The sequence below is a fragment of the Mustela nigripes genome, chromosome 16, assembly GCF_022355385.1.
Source record: "Mustela nigripes isolate SB6536 chromosome 16, MUSNIG.SB6536, whole genome shotgun sequence".
Lineage (NCBI taxonomy): Eukaryota > Metazoa > Chordata > Mammalia > Carnivora > Mustelidae > Mustela > Mustela nigripes.
The window spans coordinates 14,337,904-14,354,991 of record NC_081572.1 but is presented as its reverse complement, the minus strand read 5'-3'; the positions used below and the strand labels follow the sequence as shown (position 1 = coordinate 14,354,991).

Here is a 17,088-nt window from a genome sequence, read left to right as displayed (position 1 = left end):
CTGACTTAGCCAGCCAGGGGGACCTAAACCTTCCCTTTCTAAAGTGAAGCAGGGTTCATTTTAGATCCCCCAGGGTTTGAAGGCACTGGAGGGAACCAGGCTCGAAGGCAAGGAGGACCTGGTTAGCAGCACAGCACACTTCCCGAACACGCGCCTAGCAGAACTGGCGAGGGTGTGGGAACACAGAGGGGGTGATTAGTCAGAAAAACCGAAAAATGTCTCTGATGAAGTCAACCAAAATTTACATAAGTGTCTCAAACCAGACCTCAGGTCTGCCAGCCTCTCCCTAGAGGTAGCTCTGGGCAGACTTTCTTCCACGTAGGAAGGAATGGGTTCCTTTGATTACGGATGCCACAAGAACAGGTTGCCCATTTGATTGGAGCTTAAGCAACCTTACAAGATCATTCTCTTCTCTTTCTCAGATGAGCTTTGATATTTCTGGAACACGCTGCTTCTCTGGTGAGATCTAGATGAGCCTCACCACATTCTTTCCAAAGCACAACCACCTAGCTGACCCCTACACTGCACCTTAAAACTGGCTTACTCTCGGACTAGAAACTTCTCTAGGTACTAGATGACTTCTCTAGGTAAAACTAAGATGTCCCAGCACATCTGAAATTCTCCAAACCAGCTCCTACTATCTCCAGCAATGATTTGAACTCTTCTGGGTTGGCCTTTCTGAAAGGTATTTATGGACCAAAAAGTCAGAAATGAAGGCTCCTCATATACCAAATATTTAAGAGCCTTGTCCTTCCCTCCCTCCCTTTCTGAGAAAGAGTGTGACAACCCAACTACTGGTAATCATCTGTTGAGATTTACCACAGGCATCTTGAAAGCAAACGCTGGGCATGTGCCAACTGTGTGGGATATGAAAGGAGTTCATAAAGCCGACGTCCATGAACAGTGAATAATGAGCTGCTGAAACCTACAGTATGTACCACGGGATTTCCTGGGTGACGGAAGTCACTGAGGGCTAGTGTACTCGAGGAAGACAGACTTCATAAAGAAGGAGGACTCAGAGGGCGGGGATGACCAGACAGCATAAGTGAAGAACCATCACCCCCATGTGTGGGAATGAAGACACAGGCTTGGCAAGCGGCAGGTGTTCCTTCTGAGGAGCCACAAAAGTAAGGCCAGACAGTAGGCAGCGAGGCCATGGAGCAGAAAGTTGTGAAAACTCTGATGTGGTACAGCGGGCGCTAACCAGGGGCTGCCTGGAGGCTTCTGAGCAAAAGGCGCTCCATGTCTGTTGAAGGAAGGTTAGGCAGGCGGGCATCAGGGCATGAAGTAAAGGAGAAAGGGAAGGAGTCACAAAGGGCCGGGAGGAGGGCGGCCCGGTAACCCCAGTCCGGTGGCCTGCACCTGCATCGGAGTGGGGGCAGGAGGCAGGACGGCTGGAAGGGCGGCAGGAGGGCTGGTTTGGAACCAACAGGAGTGGGAAACGTCGCAGCAAACCCTCCTGTTCAAAAAATGCAGTGGAAAAAGGACGCAAAGAGGACATGAGATTTAATCCTAGCAGATGGTGAAGCTAGACTGGCTGGTCTGAAGGCAGTAAACCACTGGCATCTCCAGAAAATGCTGAAGGTTCTACTTTCTTATAAAAATTATTAGTAAAAACAAGGTCATTCACCCTTCCTAACTCCAAAGGTAAGTCTCCCACATAGGTTCAACGCACTCCAGTAAACCAGTCAGGGACTTCTTCTCCCCAGCGGCAGCTCACTTCCGTCCCCAAAGGAAAGTACTCCCGTAACCTAAACCTCAAGTTCCCATTAATTTGTAAGATCCAACGGGTACGGCAGCAAGTCTCAAATGTTCTTCAAAGTTCAGCTTTCATAGGAGAGCATTTTATTTTATTTTTTAAGATTTTATTTATGTATTTGAGAGAGAAAGTATATAAGGTGGGGGGAGGAGCAGAGGCAGAGGGAGAAGCAGACTTCCCTCTGAACAGCAAGCCAGATGCAGGGCTCGATCCCAGGACTCCAGGATTGTGACCTGAGCTGAAGGCAGACGCTTAACTGACTGAGTCCCCCAGGCACCCCAAGGAGAGCCTTTTCATGCAGGCATCTAACCAAGAGCGGATCCTCAAATTCCAAATCTCACCAGAACTGGAAAAGGACATAATGAGGTTTCTTGCAGGTGAAGCTCTGCAAGTCACCAAAATGTCACGTCAGACAGAGACAAGCATGCGGCGGGACCAAAGTCATCTGAAAAACCCCACTTTCCACCGGCTGTCTGATTCTACTGTGTTCTTGCTCACCCTCCCCCGGCAGAAGTGACTCAGACCTCAAAGTGCACATTGATCACCGTAATCAACGGTGCAAGAGTTCAAGGAGGAGAACAAGGCGACTCAGTGTACGGCCTGCGCCCAGACGCCTCTCCCGACGCAGAGCGGCACAGAACTCACTCGTGGGCAACGGGAGTGCTCTCAAACCTGGCACAAGTAACAAAGTCATAGCCTTCAACATTCACAATCATATCCCCAAACAGACCTAGTAATGCTGCGGAGAAGACCCCCAGAGTTGAAATCTGTGCCACTCTGTGTGGAGACTGCTGTTTTAAGCCTAGAAAATTCCGAAAGAGGAGACCGATTAGAACTGCTAACTAAATGTTCCTTCTTACAATTCCCTTCTTCTATTTCCGTCACACCTCTAAAGGCAGACCTCAGACTCTTCCAGAGGAACAGGCGCGCTGTTTAGGGATAGGAGAGAAAATCAACTGCAAAAAGTCACGAAATCCACATGAAACTCAAGGTCAGGAACTGGAACCTGCTGGGACAATGGTCCAAGTGACAGATGACACATCCCACGGGGGCAGAGTCTAGTCTCATCTGTTCTCAGGCTTCCAAAAGACATCTTAGTGGGAAGGGTTCTGGGACCCAAGTCAGCATTAGGTTCCTGAGACATTTACAGAGCATCCCTGGCCGTCTAGAGAGCCCAGCCTCGGGAAGCTAGAATTTAGGGGGCAGCTGGAAGGTTCAGTGAGTTAAGTGTCTGACTCTTGATATCAGCTCAGGTCATGATCTCAGGGTCATGACATCAAGCCCTGTGTCGGGCTCTGTGCTGAGTGAGCAGCCTGCTTACGATTCTCCCTCTCTCTCTCCTGCTGCCCACCCCCATGCTCTTTCTCAAAAATAAATTTAAAAATAAATTTAAAAAAAGAAGAAGTTAGAACTCAGTGGGAAGACAAACATAAACAAAAATTCACAAGTCCCCCTAAATCCACATGAGGAAGGGGCTCACCCAGCTTGAGGGGTCAAGCAGGTGGCCTCCGAAGGGGCTCCTGAAGGATGACTAGGAGCCTGTCCAACACTGCAGGCTGCTGATGGGGAGGGAACACAAGCCAAGGCCCCGTGTCTCTGAGGCCTGGAGGGGTGGGTGAGGGCCAGATGGTGAAGGGCCTTGCCTGTACACCAAGGAGGTCAGACGAGACCCTGTAAACCGGTGCTTCTCTAACTGTGGGGAAGGACCAGCTACTGAAAATTCCAGCCCATCGTGGATGATGCCTGGGATCCCTCTGGGACTTCTCGCAGACAGCTGGGCAGACCACACCTGGAGCGCTGCCTTGGCCGGCACAAGGCTAGCTCCGCAGGGGTGTGGCATGGTCCGTGGTGTCATTAGAGGGCAGGTCTGACAGCAGCGTGATGGCTGAAGGACAGCCGGAAGCTCCTGTGGTGACCTAGGAATGGATGTTGAGAGCCTGGCTAAGGCACTGGCAAGGAGTGCAGCGAGGAGTCAGATTTGAGAGACGCTACTTCGGTCGCCATGACAGAATTCAGTGAGCGAGTGGCAAAGCATCATGCTACACTTAGCCAACTCGGGGCCGCAGCAGTGGTCGGCACCAGCAGGAACCATGGGAAGAGGCATGTGGTAAGAAAGGAAAACACACGTGACATCTGAAGAAAATCTTCCCCTATAACTCTAGTGTTTCTTTTACTCGGTTTTGTCTAGCTTAGTCTTTTAAATAATTCTAGTACATTTTAATAACTAGTATTTTCAAGGTGAACGCAAGAAGCCTGAAACCAGCCCTGGAGATACCAAAGAAAAGCTTTTCAGCCTCACCAAGCCAAAGCAGGTTTTAGAAAACGGACCTAATGCCACACACGGCAGCAATGCTTTCTGTTTGCATCTGGGCTGAAAGTGCAGAAAGCAAACACCCTAACTATCTTCACTGGTGAAATTTCAGACAAAGACAGACAGTTCTGGTGTGGCTACAGTCACAAAATCTCAGCCTAGGAAGATCGCACCTCACTTGGTATGTCACACCTCAAGTTAGTTTCTGAAAACAAAACTCATTTTCTGTACTAGGTGCAGTTTGCTGCTGCGGTGTAAGAAATCTCCACTTCTGGGAACAGCAACACATGTTTGGGTGAAGAACAAAAGCACCTGCCAAAACTAATCTGTGGAAAGGAAAAAAGAAAACAAAACTCTCCCAACTTGTTGGCCCCTGAAATGAGTAAACAAATCAGGAAACCATGAAATGGAGTAACAGGGATATAGTCTGTCCAACCTCAGTTTGGGGAGTCACAGGGGTGTCTATTTCCATCGGCAGTCTCTTCTATTTGACTCTGATTCCCCACTGCCACTCAGACCCAAACCCGTGACCTCCCTTGCCTGGACTGGTGCAGTAGCCTCCACCTAGTCTGCAGCTTCCTCCTGGCCTCATCAGCTCAGTCTCAACACAGCACATGCCGACCCTGTGAAGTGGAGGCCAGGTGTCTTAGTCATCGCGGGTTGCCTCAACAAAATACCACAGCTTTAGTGGCTTCAACAACAGACACTTCTTTCTCACAGTTCCAGAGGTGTTAAGTCCAAGATCAGGGTGTCAGCATGGTTGGGTTCTGGGGAGAGCCCTGTTCCTGGCTCGCTGATGGCGGCCTTCTTGCCGTGTTCTCTTGTGGTGAGAGAGAGTAAGAGCTCTGGGCTTTTCCTTTTCTCAAAGGGGCACTAATCCCATCATGGGGTGGAGATGGGGACTCCCTCATGACCTCATCTAAGCTAAATCCCCCAAGCTCCACCTCCAAATACTATCACACAGTGGGGTAAGGCTTCAGCACGTGAATTTTGGAAGGACACAAACATCAGTCCATAATACCACGGCATGTCACCCTCTGCTCAGCGATCTCCAATGGTGACTTCAAAAAGGCCAACCTCCTCATACCAGCCACCAGGCCCTATGGCTCTATGGGGAGGGCACAGCTTGCTGGTACTCGGGAAATCTGTGAGGGCATTTCTTAGTGATCCCAGGGACTGGTGGGGGGTGTATAGGAGGTGAGGGGGGAACACAAGCACTAGGTGTGGGGCACAGAGCACTGCAGAGCCAAAGCCCATCCCAAATCTATACATGCTCTCGCGTCTGTCAGACTCTCCCACAGGCCAAAAGCCTTTAATAGCTCCCCGATCCCACAGCCTCACTTGTGTAAAAGCACAAAGGCACTTTTCGCATAATTTTATACAGCTCATCTTCTCAGAATGTAACTACTGTATAAATCGGTTGAGGTCACACTGCTTTGGTTTGGAGCGTTACCGAGAATTATTCACCGTTTTGGAAACCCAGTCCCCATCAGGATCCTGGTGTTTTGCTTGGTCCGTGGTAGCGGGCACCGCGTTCACTCGGAGGTGGAGCATCATGGTGTGTCAGATCATTACGTGTTAAACTGCATACACGTGAGTAAAAGTTACTTTTCCATTATTCCAGTGTTAGCTGGGTAATACACGCATTTCTTTCTGAAATTGTGTGTGTGCATGTGTGTAGCTTACGGTCTTACACATTTCATTCCGGGACATTAGCGGGGGCATTTTTATAATAAATAGTCTAAGAAGACAGTCTATGTGTCCTCACGTGACCGGTGCTCTGAGCTCGACTTCTGCTACCCTTCCTCACCTTTACCCCCGACTCTCCCTCCAGCCACGCCAACACCATTCCTCCTCCAGCCCGAAGACTCTCCCACCTCTGCCCCTGCTATGTTCTGCCTAAACACTCCTCTGCCGCCTTGAGTTCTTGCTCAAATGACACCTTCCCAGGGGCATCATTCCTGCTTAAAATTGCAGCTCCCCACCCCTCCAACGCCTGGTACTCCCTAATTCCACTGCCCTGCTTTACTTTTCCTCTATAAAATCCGCGAATTTATTTCCTTGTCCATTTTCCACTAGAATGAAAGCTCTAGGAGGGCAGGATTTTGTCTGTTTCGTTCACCTGCTGTATCCTCAGGGCCTAGAGCAATGTGGGGATACTTTTAAAGGTGATTCACAGATTAATGGTTTAAAAATACCAATTCTGAAAACTTTAGTTACAATTGCAAGATTAAGGGGTGCTTGGGTGGCTCAGTGGGTTAAGCCTCTGCCTTCAGCTCGGGTCATGATCTCAGGGTCCTGGGATAGAGGCCTGCATTGGGCTCTCTGCTCAGCGGAGAGCCTGCTTCCCCCTCTCTCTCTCTGCCTGTCTCTCTGCCTGCTTGTGATCTCTCTCTGTCAAATATATAAATAAGATCTTTAAAAAATTTTTTTTTTAAATTGCAAGATTAAAACTGAATTAAAAACTCAGGGTCTGTATATATTACCACTTCTAATCTTTGTATAGAAATACATATATATATATATGCACCTGGGTGGCTCATTGGGCTCAGGTCATAATCTCAGGGTCCTGGGATAGAGACCCTCATTGGGCTCTCTGCTTAGCGGGGAGCCTGCTTCTCCCTCTCTCTGTCTCTGCCTACTTGTGATCTCTGTTAAATAAATAAATAAAATCTTAAGAAAAAAATATATGTGTGTGTGTTGTGTGTGTGTGTGTGTATATATATATACACTGTAATAGACATAGTACATAGATCTGTAGAAATACATATTATATATTTTATACAGCTACTGGAATCCAGGACTGAATTTAACTAAAAAAAAGCCAACCTATTCTCGGAAAAATGAGACTTAGAACATCTTAAATATTACTTGAAATTACTAGACCTTGCTGAGATTTCTCAAATTCTCCCTTTAAGTGTCTTTTAACACCTCCCTGCTCTGCTTCCCTAATCTGTTGCTGGATTCTACTGATTGCATTTCTGTCCCACCTTTCCCCTTCCCCCTGCCCCCTTTGCACAACCCTGGCCTCCCTGTCGCCAGCCTATACTCCCACACTCCACTGCAGGATTAAAGGTTTAAACCTGTTGAGTCACTCACCTGCTGTCACATTAATGGTCCCAGCTTCCTGCTCATTCAAATACAAAAGCATCCATGCTACCATAGGGGCCAACATCCCCTCCAGCTTCTCTCCTATCACCTCAGTCCTTAAGCTCCTCTCAGACAGGACCTGTTCCTACACCCCAGACCTGCGGCCCCTTTTGCAGGCTTCGAAGTCCCTACCACCTCCCTTAGAAACCCTGGGTCTGTGCTGGAGCTATGGCACCTGTCATTTCTCCCTATCAGGCTGCGGGCTCCTTGAGGACAAGGACGGGCTGCTTATTCTCAGTGCCCTACAAAGTATCCTTCACAGACTAGATTTTCTAAACACTTGTTAATTAAGTAAAAGAGAGAACAATTCTTTAAGTTCTACAGTATGGGAGCGAAGAGAGGCGCCTGGGTGGCACAGTTGGTTAAGCAGCTGCCTTTAGCTCAGGTCATGATCCTGGGGTCCTGGGATCCAGCCCCACACTGGGCTCCCTGCTGCTCCCCTTGCTTGTGCTCTCTGTCAAATAAATAAATAAAACCTTTTTAAAAAATTAAAAATAAAGTATAGGAAAGAAGAGATGGATTTTTATGTTTGTCTAAGTAACAAACAAGGTGAGACACAGCTTTGCCAATACAGCCAAGGCTACTTGTAGAAACGAAGACTTCGACAAGATCATTTTAAAACAATACATGCAGGGAGAAACAAAGCACAAGAATGAAGTAGCTTGGGCCAAAAATGCCCTGCCTGGGAATGCTGAGACTGAGGGCCCAGCCCTAATATTCAACAGTAAAAATGTTTATCTCAATCCTTCTGTTGAGGATTTGTTGAATTCGCCTTTGGACAAAATCAGAAATTGTGAAAATTTAAAGAACAGTCCTTTTGTTTTAAAAACGTTAAAAGGGGGACGCCTGGGTGGCTCAGTGGGTTAAAGCCCCTGCCTTCCGCTCAGGTCATGATGTCAGGGTCCTGGGATCGAGCCCCGAATCGGGCTCTCTGCTCAGCAGGGAGCCTGCTTCCTCCTCTCTCTCTGCCTGCCTCTCCACCTCCTTGTGATTTCTGTCTGTCAAATAAATAAATAAATCTTAAAAAAAAAAACAACACGTTAAAAGGTGGGCCACTGGGGAGGCTCAGTTGGTTTAGCGGTGAAACGCCCACCTTCCGCTTGGGTCATGATCCTGGGGTTCTGGGATGGAGCCCCAAGGCGGGCTCCCTGCTCAGCAGGGGGTCTGCTTCTCACCCTCCCTGCTCATGCTCTCGCACATGCTTGCTCTCAAATGAATAAGTTTAAAAAAAATTATTTAAATAAAAACTAAAAACATTAAAAGGCTCAAATAGGAAGGAGAGAAAGTACGAATAACATTCTGGGAGCCTGTAATGCAATGCCAAAGGCCAGATCCATAGTCTCCCTGTGGCCACCCCTCCTGAGAGCTCTGGTCCTTTCAGCTGCCTGGGGTTCCTGCTGAGCCCAGCAGGAGCCAGACAGGTGAGGCAGGTGGTCTGTGGTAGCCCAGTTGCCATCATCTCTGGGTGGCAACTAGGTTTGCTGTCGAACTGGTAAAATGGTGTGTGACCTTCTGACATATGCCAATTTTTTTCCACTTAAAACACTGTTTTGGAACATTTTATTATCAAAGGAAAAACACTCGCTGTGCTCATGAAAATAATGAGTCACGTCACAGAGCAGTGACGAAAGAGAGGCATGCTGGTCAGACCCTAATCTACAGCCAAATCAGAATTATTACTGGACAGAATAATAGAGATGACTCTGAAAGCCCCAAATCCTTGGATTTGCATGGCTTTATCCAGGAAGATTGCTTTGGAAATCAAATACCATTTCCCAGCTGTAGGACTCCACTCTGCTAACTATCACCAGGAAGACAAGATCATAAAACAGGAGGCATGGCAGATTAAATGAGAAACGAGCTCAGTCTTTCACTTCCCTCAACGTAAAGACCCAATAAAGTGGCTAACTTGGATGAATGTCAAATTTTACAGCCCTTGAGGATTTCAGCCTCTATAAAAACAAATGAGTAATATGAGGTTATAGAAGACAGTTCTTGTAATTATGATTACAAGATTCTAATCATTAGATAGAACTTAAAAAAATTTAATGTAGTATGCCTTTGTGAAAGACCTATCAGCCAGAACTATTAATAGAAAAGCCTAGAGCTACTCAAACATGAAATCTAGAAAGGAAAAAAAAAAGATAAAGTTTGCCTCTTCAGTTGATGCATTTGGTGAATGATCCCCATTCAAGCTGTAAACGTACCCTCTGAGTATAATTCCCTCTCTTCTCCTTGATGCCACTATCCTTGTTAATTTTATTAAAGATGTGCAACTGTTCTTCTCTTTTTTTGGAATAGATTTCCTCAGAAAGCAGCTGAGCAAATGCCCATGTCACCCAAGGTCCAAAGCCAAAATTACCTTCTTTTAAAGTCCATTTGATCGAGCCTGTCCTCTTGCTGACAGCATGCAAACTTCCATCCAGAGTTGACACAAACAACAAGGTTTCAGGAAGCGTCACTGTGCTGGGACTTCCAAAAATCTGCAATGAGATGTAGAAGAATCTTCATGTTCAATAGGATTCTTCGTCTTTGGCATGCACAACCACACACAGAACCCCCGGGGACACCCCAGAAGCTTTCCTTCTAAAATCCGCCACCTCACAGACGAAGACATTGCAGTTACAGAGCCTATGTCCAAGGGCACATGTCTAGATAACAGCCAAGTCAGCACTAGACCCCAGGTCGCTTTATGCTATCTAAGCAGCAATCCTCCCTGCAGACAGATAGGCTTATAACCTCATAGGACAAAGACAAGGATTCTGAAATAATCCATGGGTAGCCCCCACTGAAACGGGAGGAAAGTATGCTCAGCTTTCTAATGAACTTCCTTCTCTTGGTTATACTTCACCTTCAAAAAGGTCAAGTATTTGTCATCTTGCAAAGCTCCATGGTAGAGAAGAATGCCAACATACCACATATACCCACATGCACTTACAGAATTAGAAAAAGGTGAAACATTAGGGCAAAGTGTTTAAAGCAAAATAGGAAAAAACAGCTCTCATTTTATAAAAAAATTTATGTAACAAGAAAACAAGATTTCAAAGAAGGTTATAAAATGTATGAGAAACACAACCCAAATTGTTCTTCACTTATAATCAAAATATAATTTAAATAAAAATGTACCTTTTATGCTTAATGAGTTAAAACACGCACTCTTTTTACAGAAAAGAGCCAAAGGTAGTGAAATTTACTTTCTTATCCATCGTTGGTAGCAATGAAAATTAGAAGTTGGTGCACTCTTTCTGGAAAGCACAAAAGTGCTCAGATTTTTGATCCTATAATTCTATTTCTACATCCTGAATAGTTTTCGGATGCGGAAAAAGCTGTGTGCCCAATGGCGCTCATTGTATCCCATTTACAAACACAAAAACTGGAAAGATCTGAATTTCCAAGATCTTAATGACTGAAATAAATTATGACACATACACTCAATGGAATATTATGCAATCATTAAAACAGCACTTCGGAAAATTTACAGCAACGCAGAAAAATGTTTCTATCAGTCTTCATGTGAAAAATACAGAATCCAAGATTTAATGTACACTGTGGTGACAATTATACTGGGCAGATTTTTTTGGTCTGCTTATCCTCTTGGCTTGGCTAAGAACTGTACCCTCCCCCACGCAGTCTCCACGGAAGCAGCTGTGTGTGAATGCACACGCATGTACACACGTGCAATGCACACATGTACAGGGGATGGCTGGTAAGGTTTCCTGGGACAATAGCCCTTTGAGGTCTGGGCCCATTCAGCCATGCCACCTTATATAGTAAGATTTTCTCTTCGTCAGCACACTGTCCCACAAATTATCCGGTTCCTGGGGGTCTTCAATTAAAAATGGGCCGACATAACTCTCTTATACTGTGAGAGTTTGGATTTGGGCACAAAAATTTCAAAATACAGGAGTATGGCTGGCTTTTAGCACTAAACAACAAGACTGGGGGTTTACTTGTGCACAGCAGCCTGACCTCAAAACACCTGCACACTCTTAGTAAGAACCAGGATGGCACTTAGTTAGTCGCTTAAGAAGGAAAGCCCCATGTCTGTCTCCAAAACAGCCCGAGATGGCAGGACAAACACCGGGTCCCTGCACTCCTTCTCCACGGTGGAAACCCGCCAGCAGAGGGGCCAAAGCAGCTGCTACACTGTTCTCCCTTGCCGGCTCCTGGCCTAGAGGTGAAGAGGCTCTACCCTTTCCTTCAAACAGAGCCAGGGCCACTCACCTGGAATGGGAGAACCCAGAACAACCTTCCCCACTGCTGGCTCAGTCTATCCTCGGTGTGAAGCCTCAACCCAAGGAAGAGGTGTCTGCTTTTATTATTTTTTTTAAAGATTTTATTTATTTATTTGACAGACAGAGATTACAAGTAAGCAGAGAGGCAGTCAGAGAGAGGAGGAAGCAGGCTCCCCGCTGAGCAGAGAGCCGGACGTGGGGCTCGATCACAGGACCCTGGGATCTGACCTGAGCCGAAGGCAAAGGCTTTAACCCACTGAGCCACCCAGGTGCCCCGAGGTGTCTACTTTTTACCTGGCTGGGAAAACAGAAGCCTCAGCAAGGGTGGTGCCTACCCTAGCAGGGAGTCCAGTGTTTTGGGGATGAAATCCTTTTAGCCTACAGGGTATAGGCGGTGAGAAGCTTCATCTGCACCCGCTCACACCCGAAATGCACATTGCCCAGAGCACACGGGCTTGTAGAACAGTGGCCCGCAGACAAGACCACTGCGTGCTGTCGCTCAGCGAGACTGAAGGCGAATCTCCCACGGAGAAGGTGGAATGGCTTTGCAGCTGATGGGGGACAGCAGGACCATGTCAGATGGGGGCAGTCTAGAGACTGAATAACTCAAAAGGGAAGAATGTGTGCACATCTGGGGACCAAGAGGTGGAAAGGCCTGCTGAGTCCCCCTCCACCTGTCAAAAATCCCCTCAAGAACAGGCATTTTGTAAGTAGGTCTCGGGATGACACAAGAATTGTACTGAGCTCTGTGGACCGCTCAGCTGGTAAGAAACTAAACTCAGGCGATTTCTGTGAATGTTTGCTGGGTGGGAGAGAGACAAAGACTGAAATGGGGAAAGAAGCCTGAGAAGAAACACAGCTGACAGACAGAGTGCGCGCCCAGGCTTCGACCCTTCCTCAGGCCAACTTCCTGTCCTTGGGCTCAAAGAACCTCATGAGAAATTCCCCCTTTGCTGACATTTCTTGGAACTAGATTTCTGTCCCTCACAACCCAAGACAAACACACACGCCCCTATGAAAAAAAAAATTATACATATGAAGATGAAGGAAATATTACAAAATTATAGGAACACTTTTTTCTCCTGTATTTTCTTAAATTTTCTATAATACAATTGTGTAATCAGCAATGAATTTTTCGTAAAATAGAAAGGAGATGGCCCAGTGAGCAGGTGGGAGAGAAGTTCAAATTTAAAGGAGCTTGAGCAAGCCTGTAAGTTCCAGATGAAGTGCTTTCCATATTAGGATTCTCAGACAACTTGGCCACCTTTGATCATTAACGTCCACAAGACAGAAACAAAAGTTTAGAAACAAAGAGGTCCCTGGGTAAGACAGTTCGTATCCAGGAACGGATGAGTTCTGTCATTGTTATTAAAGCCTATAGTACAATTTTAATGAACTGAATGCCCCCAAATATATCTTATCACAGTATTAATATTCAAATGGGTCAATATTTACTAAAACCTATCAGTGCTGCTTCATTACTAGTGTGGAAACAAAAGCCACCTGCCTTGTCTGAGCATCTTGGAAACCACAGGAAGAGCAATTGTCTATGGTTGGTTGGTGAATCGAAATAAAACACTAATCACATAACTAACAGAGTCCTCTGAAAATCTCAAAAATACCAGGTTTGGCTAGAAGTTGAATTTAGCAACTGAGAGCACTGGCAGTTAATCAGAGTGTCCACACTGACGTCACAAACCCTGTCACAACAGTCTTCTCTCTTCTTTGGAGGCTGCTGATGGTTTCCAATTAGAATGTTCGGGGAGCCACTGTGAACAGTGTTATTCTCTCACATGGCAAATTAACATGACAACATTTCTGGCTTTTCTCCCCCAGCATTTTTGAAAGCGTGAAAATGCCTGCCTCCGGAGGCAGTTGCTATTACTAAGGTGAATTAAATAAGCTTCCAGATGCCTTCTGGGATACTGAGCACAGCTCAGAACCATTTGTACCTGGATGTCTAAAAATGCTGCTTTACAATAATGACCTTGCACGTTAGCTCACCCAGCCATTGTAGCCGCCAGGGCTCCCTTCTCTCTACGATGGAAGAAATGACCGGAGGCCCTATGTTACACACGCTCATTTATGGAGAGCCTGAAAATGTAAACAAAATGCTGATTCTGCAGATCGGCTTTAAGCTGACTACCTGGAATCTGACTCATTTTTCCAGCGAGCGGGATATGTACTCATGGCTTTGATGGCTGCTTCTAAGAAGTAATCACAGTGACACCATGGAGGGGAGAACTGGTAGCGGGTAACCAAGTCTAACCTAACACTGAACACCCATGAGCCAGCTGGTCCTCCCCCAAGTCTGACCCCGCTCGCTCTCTCCCAGGAGGGGACCCCGACGTAACAATGCTGTCTGCGAACAATGAACAAAGCCGGGCAGTTCCGGGCAGAGGATGCTGAGCAAAGGGTCGCTAGCTAGTACAACCCACTTATTTCACGTAGGTTCATTCAGTGATGGTAGAACTGCCCTCATGGCAGGCCTGCTCGGCCAGGACTTCAAGAGCCTTTCTCTTGGGAAAACAAAGGCAGTACTGGAACTGCATCCTCATGTTCAAGGTTCTGATGGTAAAGCAAAGCTCAGCATCTACACCACTTCATAAAACACACCACTCATTCTGCCTTTCTGCCAAGACGTGGAAGCAACTACCAACAGCTTAGAGATGGTTAAAATGAGAATTTCATTCTGATATTCTAAACTCCGCTGACTGTTAGTTGCTCTTGCATTTATTAATTCAACACCTTATATTTCAGGTAAGAAAAAAAATCTTTCCTAAAATGAGTTCTGAAATAACTTTGTTTAGAAAATGCCTTCAGGGGTGCCTGGGTGGCCCGGTTGGTACAGTGTGTGTCTTTTGCTCAGATCATGATCCCAGAGTCCTGGGTTGGAGCCCCACGTTGGGCTCCCTGCTTAGTGGGGAGTCTGCTTCTCCCTCTGTGCTCCCCCCCATCCCACTTGGGCATGTGCACACGCTCTCTCTCTCAAATAAATAAAATCTTAAAAAAAAAAGAAAGAAAGAAAGAAAGAAAAAATATCTTCAATAAAGAGAATTGGACACCAGAGATTGGATCTGTTGAAGCAGCACAAAAACAGAGGAAACCACTTCTCCCATACCTGCCCCACCCCCATTTTTGAACTAGTACTTGGGACTGGTCAGGCAAGGAGGCAGTTCACCAGTGCCTGGAAAGCAACCAGTAAAGCTCAGGTCTTAGTTTCATTTTTGGGCGCTGTGTCTACCACTGAGGTGGCTACTCCTTTTCACTCACCCTCTGGCCCCCGCCAAGGAAGAAGAGCAAGGAAGCACACACCAGCTCCTCCAAGATTCAGAACATGGGAGAACCCAGTGGTCCCCATCAGGGTTTGCAGAAATGCTGCATTTTCCAAAGAAATACAGTACTTAAGTTTCAGGCACATATTTCAAGAAACAGGCCACACACTGACTACCTAACAACAAGGGTCAGAAATAAGTTAATAAAAATAGCACAGACTTTTCATCTTGAAGTCAGTGGGAAGGAGTGGTGCCACGCACATGTGTCTCCTACCAGCTTTCCAAAGTCATCTACACTTGGTAAGTGTGGTAGTGCTGGTTCTGTTTACAACACTGGTGATGACCCACTCCCCTGAAAAAGAGGTGTACATACACACCCAGAAGACCCACCACCGTGAACAAGGGAGCCACATCCTTCTCAGGTGGCGTGCCCATCAATCAAGTCAAGCCCAAGTTCGATCTATATGACAACACTGTAGCAGTAGCTTAGTCAGATAAGCAGAAACAGTAAAACTAGTTACAATCTTTTCTCTGAATCTTCTCTACTTCCTACCTGCGCTCCAGCCACAGTCTGCACAATAATATTAGAATATAATAATCCGGCTAGTAACATCATGATTTTTTTTTTTTTTAGAAGTACCACACCAATTTCCAGGATACACCATTGAGATGGACCAATAAACTATTGAGAGGCATTTAAAAAAAAATTTTTTTTTAAGTAATTTTCCTCCATCTTCATTGGATTACTTTTACATTGCATAAACCCAGCTTTAGTTTCTTTTTTTCAGGCTAAGAAAGTAATTCCTCCAAACTAAAAGTACAATACTTGCGTTACTCGAGCAAGGATACTGGCATGCTGCCAATAAAATATTATTACACAAGATAGCATGTACCTAAATTCCTGGAACCTACCACCTCCCAACTACAACCGGTCTGCCTTATGCAGTGCAGTGGCTCCTTGCCAGGCCTCAAACCCACTGGGCACTGGCAACAGAGGCAAAGTGAAGGTAAAGTGACTTACGAGCTCATTTTGGTTGGGATAATACATACACATTACGGTTTTATAGGTAGGATGTAAAACAAGTCTCCAAGCATGGGAAGGATTAGATAAGAAAGATTTCCGTGGTGTTTTGTCTTACTACTTAAGGATACATGCGATCTTGAGAACAGTTAAAACTGCATGTCCCCAGATGCAGAATAATGGATTTTGAATGGATTAGAATGTGCTACGGAATCAGAGTTTACAATTATTAATCTTAGCAACAATGCTCAGAGATGAGAAGGGCCTTCTCTGTGGGGGATGTACAATGCCAAAGGAGGGAAGAGAGACTGCTTGTGTGGATGGAGTACAGGAGGTGGCCTCTGATGGAGAAGAAGACAGAGGAGAGGGGTAGTGGCTAACAGACTGGATTATTCTGCTGGTCATAATTAGCTGAAAGCTACAGGATGGATGAACTGATTTTATAAGAGATCAGTAAGACACTTTCTGGCATGCCATAATAAGACATCACCCTTAGGGGCTTTACTCATGCACACATGCATGCACACGTATACACACACACGCCAACCTGTGTGGTAATAGGTCAATTCAGCACAAAGTACCTTTTTTTAAAATTTTTTAAAGATTTTTTTATTTATCTGACAGAGAGATCACAGGTAGGCAGAGAAGCAGGCCGGAGGGTGGGCAGGAAGCAGGCTCCCCGCTGAGCAGAGAGCCTAAGCGGGGCTTGATCCCAGGACCCTGAGATCATGACCTGAGCTGAAGGCAGAGGCTTAACCCACTGAACCACCCAGGCGTCCTCAGCACAAAGTACCTTAAAATAGTATTCTGTAACATGGTCCCCTGGCAGGCACTGAACAATATTCAAGAAAAAGGGCATTTGTATCTATAATTCTATTTACAGCAATATCATTTACTTCAGACTATAAACTTCAACAAAGCCTGGCTATTTGCAGTTCTGGTTGCTTTATAAAAGTACCTAATAGAGCCACTGATCACATCGTAGAAGACCATGCAGATGACTGCCAAAAAACTATCAAGATTCCATCAAAGCAGAAGACTGAAATCAGTGCCCAGTAACTGCCAGCACACTCCCATTACATAAAGATCTCTTATTGACCAAAAAAAAAAAAAAAAAAAAAAAAAAGTCCTCAGGAGTTTAAGCCTCTTATTAATCAGGAAAAGGGGGCTAAACTAGCAGATCCCCAAGGCCTACCTGTGAAGGTATCTCATATGTAAAAGCCTGATCAGAGAGACAGACAGAGATTTTTATTCGAATCATACTCTGTTCCCCAACCTCCATCTCACTTACATTTCTGATCCAACAGTAAAGTGCTCCTTTCCAAACATGGAGACTT

At 45.9% G+C, this 17,088-nt stretch overlaps 1 protein-coding gene across 2 annotated transcripts in view; it reads right to left on the bottom strand.

Moving 5' to 3' along the window:
* ERN1 (endoplasmic reticulum to nucleus signaling 1) overlaps positions 1 to 17,088 on the bottom strand; it is a 76,816-nt gene that overhangs the window by 42,119 nt on the left and 17,609 nt on the right. For both annotated transcript variants that reach the window (XM_059380687.1, XM_059380688.1), the window contains exon 2: positions 9,583 to 9,703. In XM_059380687.1, the coding sequence (XP_059236670.1) occupies positions 9,583 to 9,703 (121 nt within the window). The remainder of the gene's footprint in view (positions 1 to 9,582; positions 9,704 to 17,088) is intronic.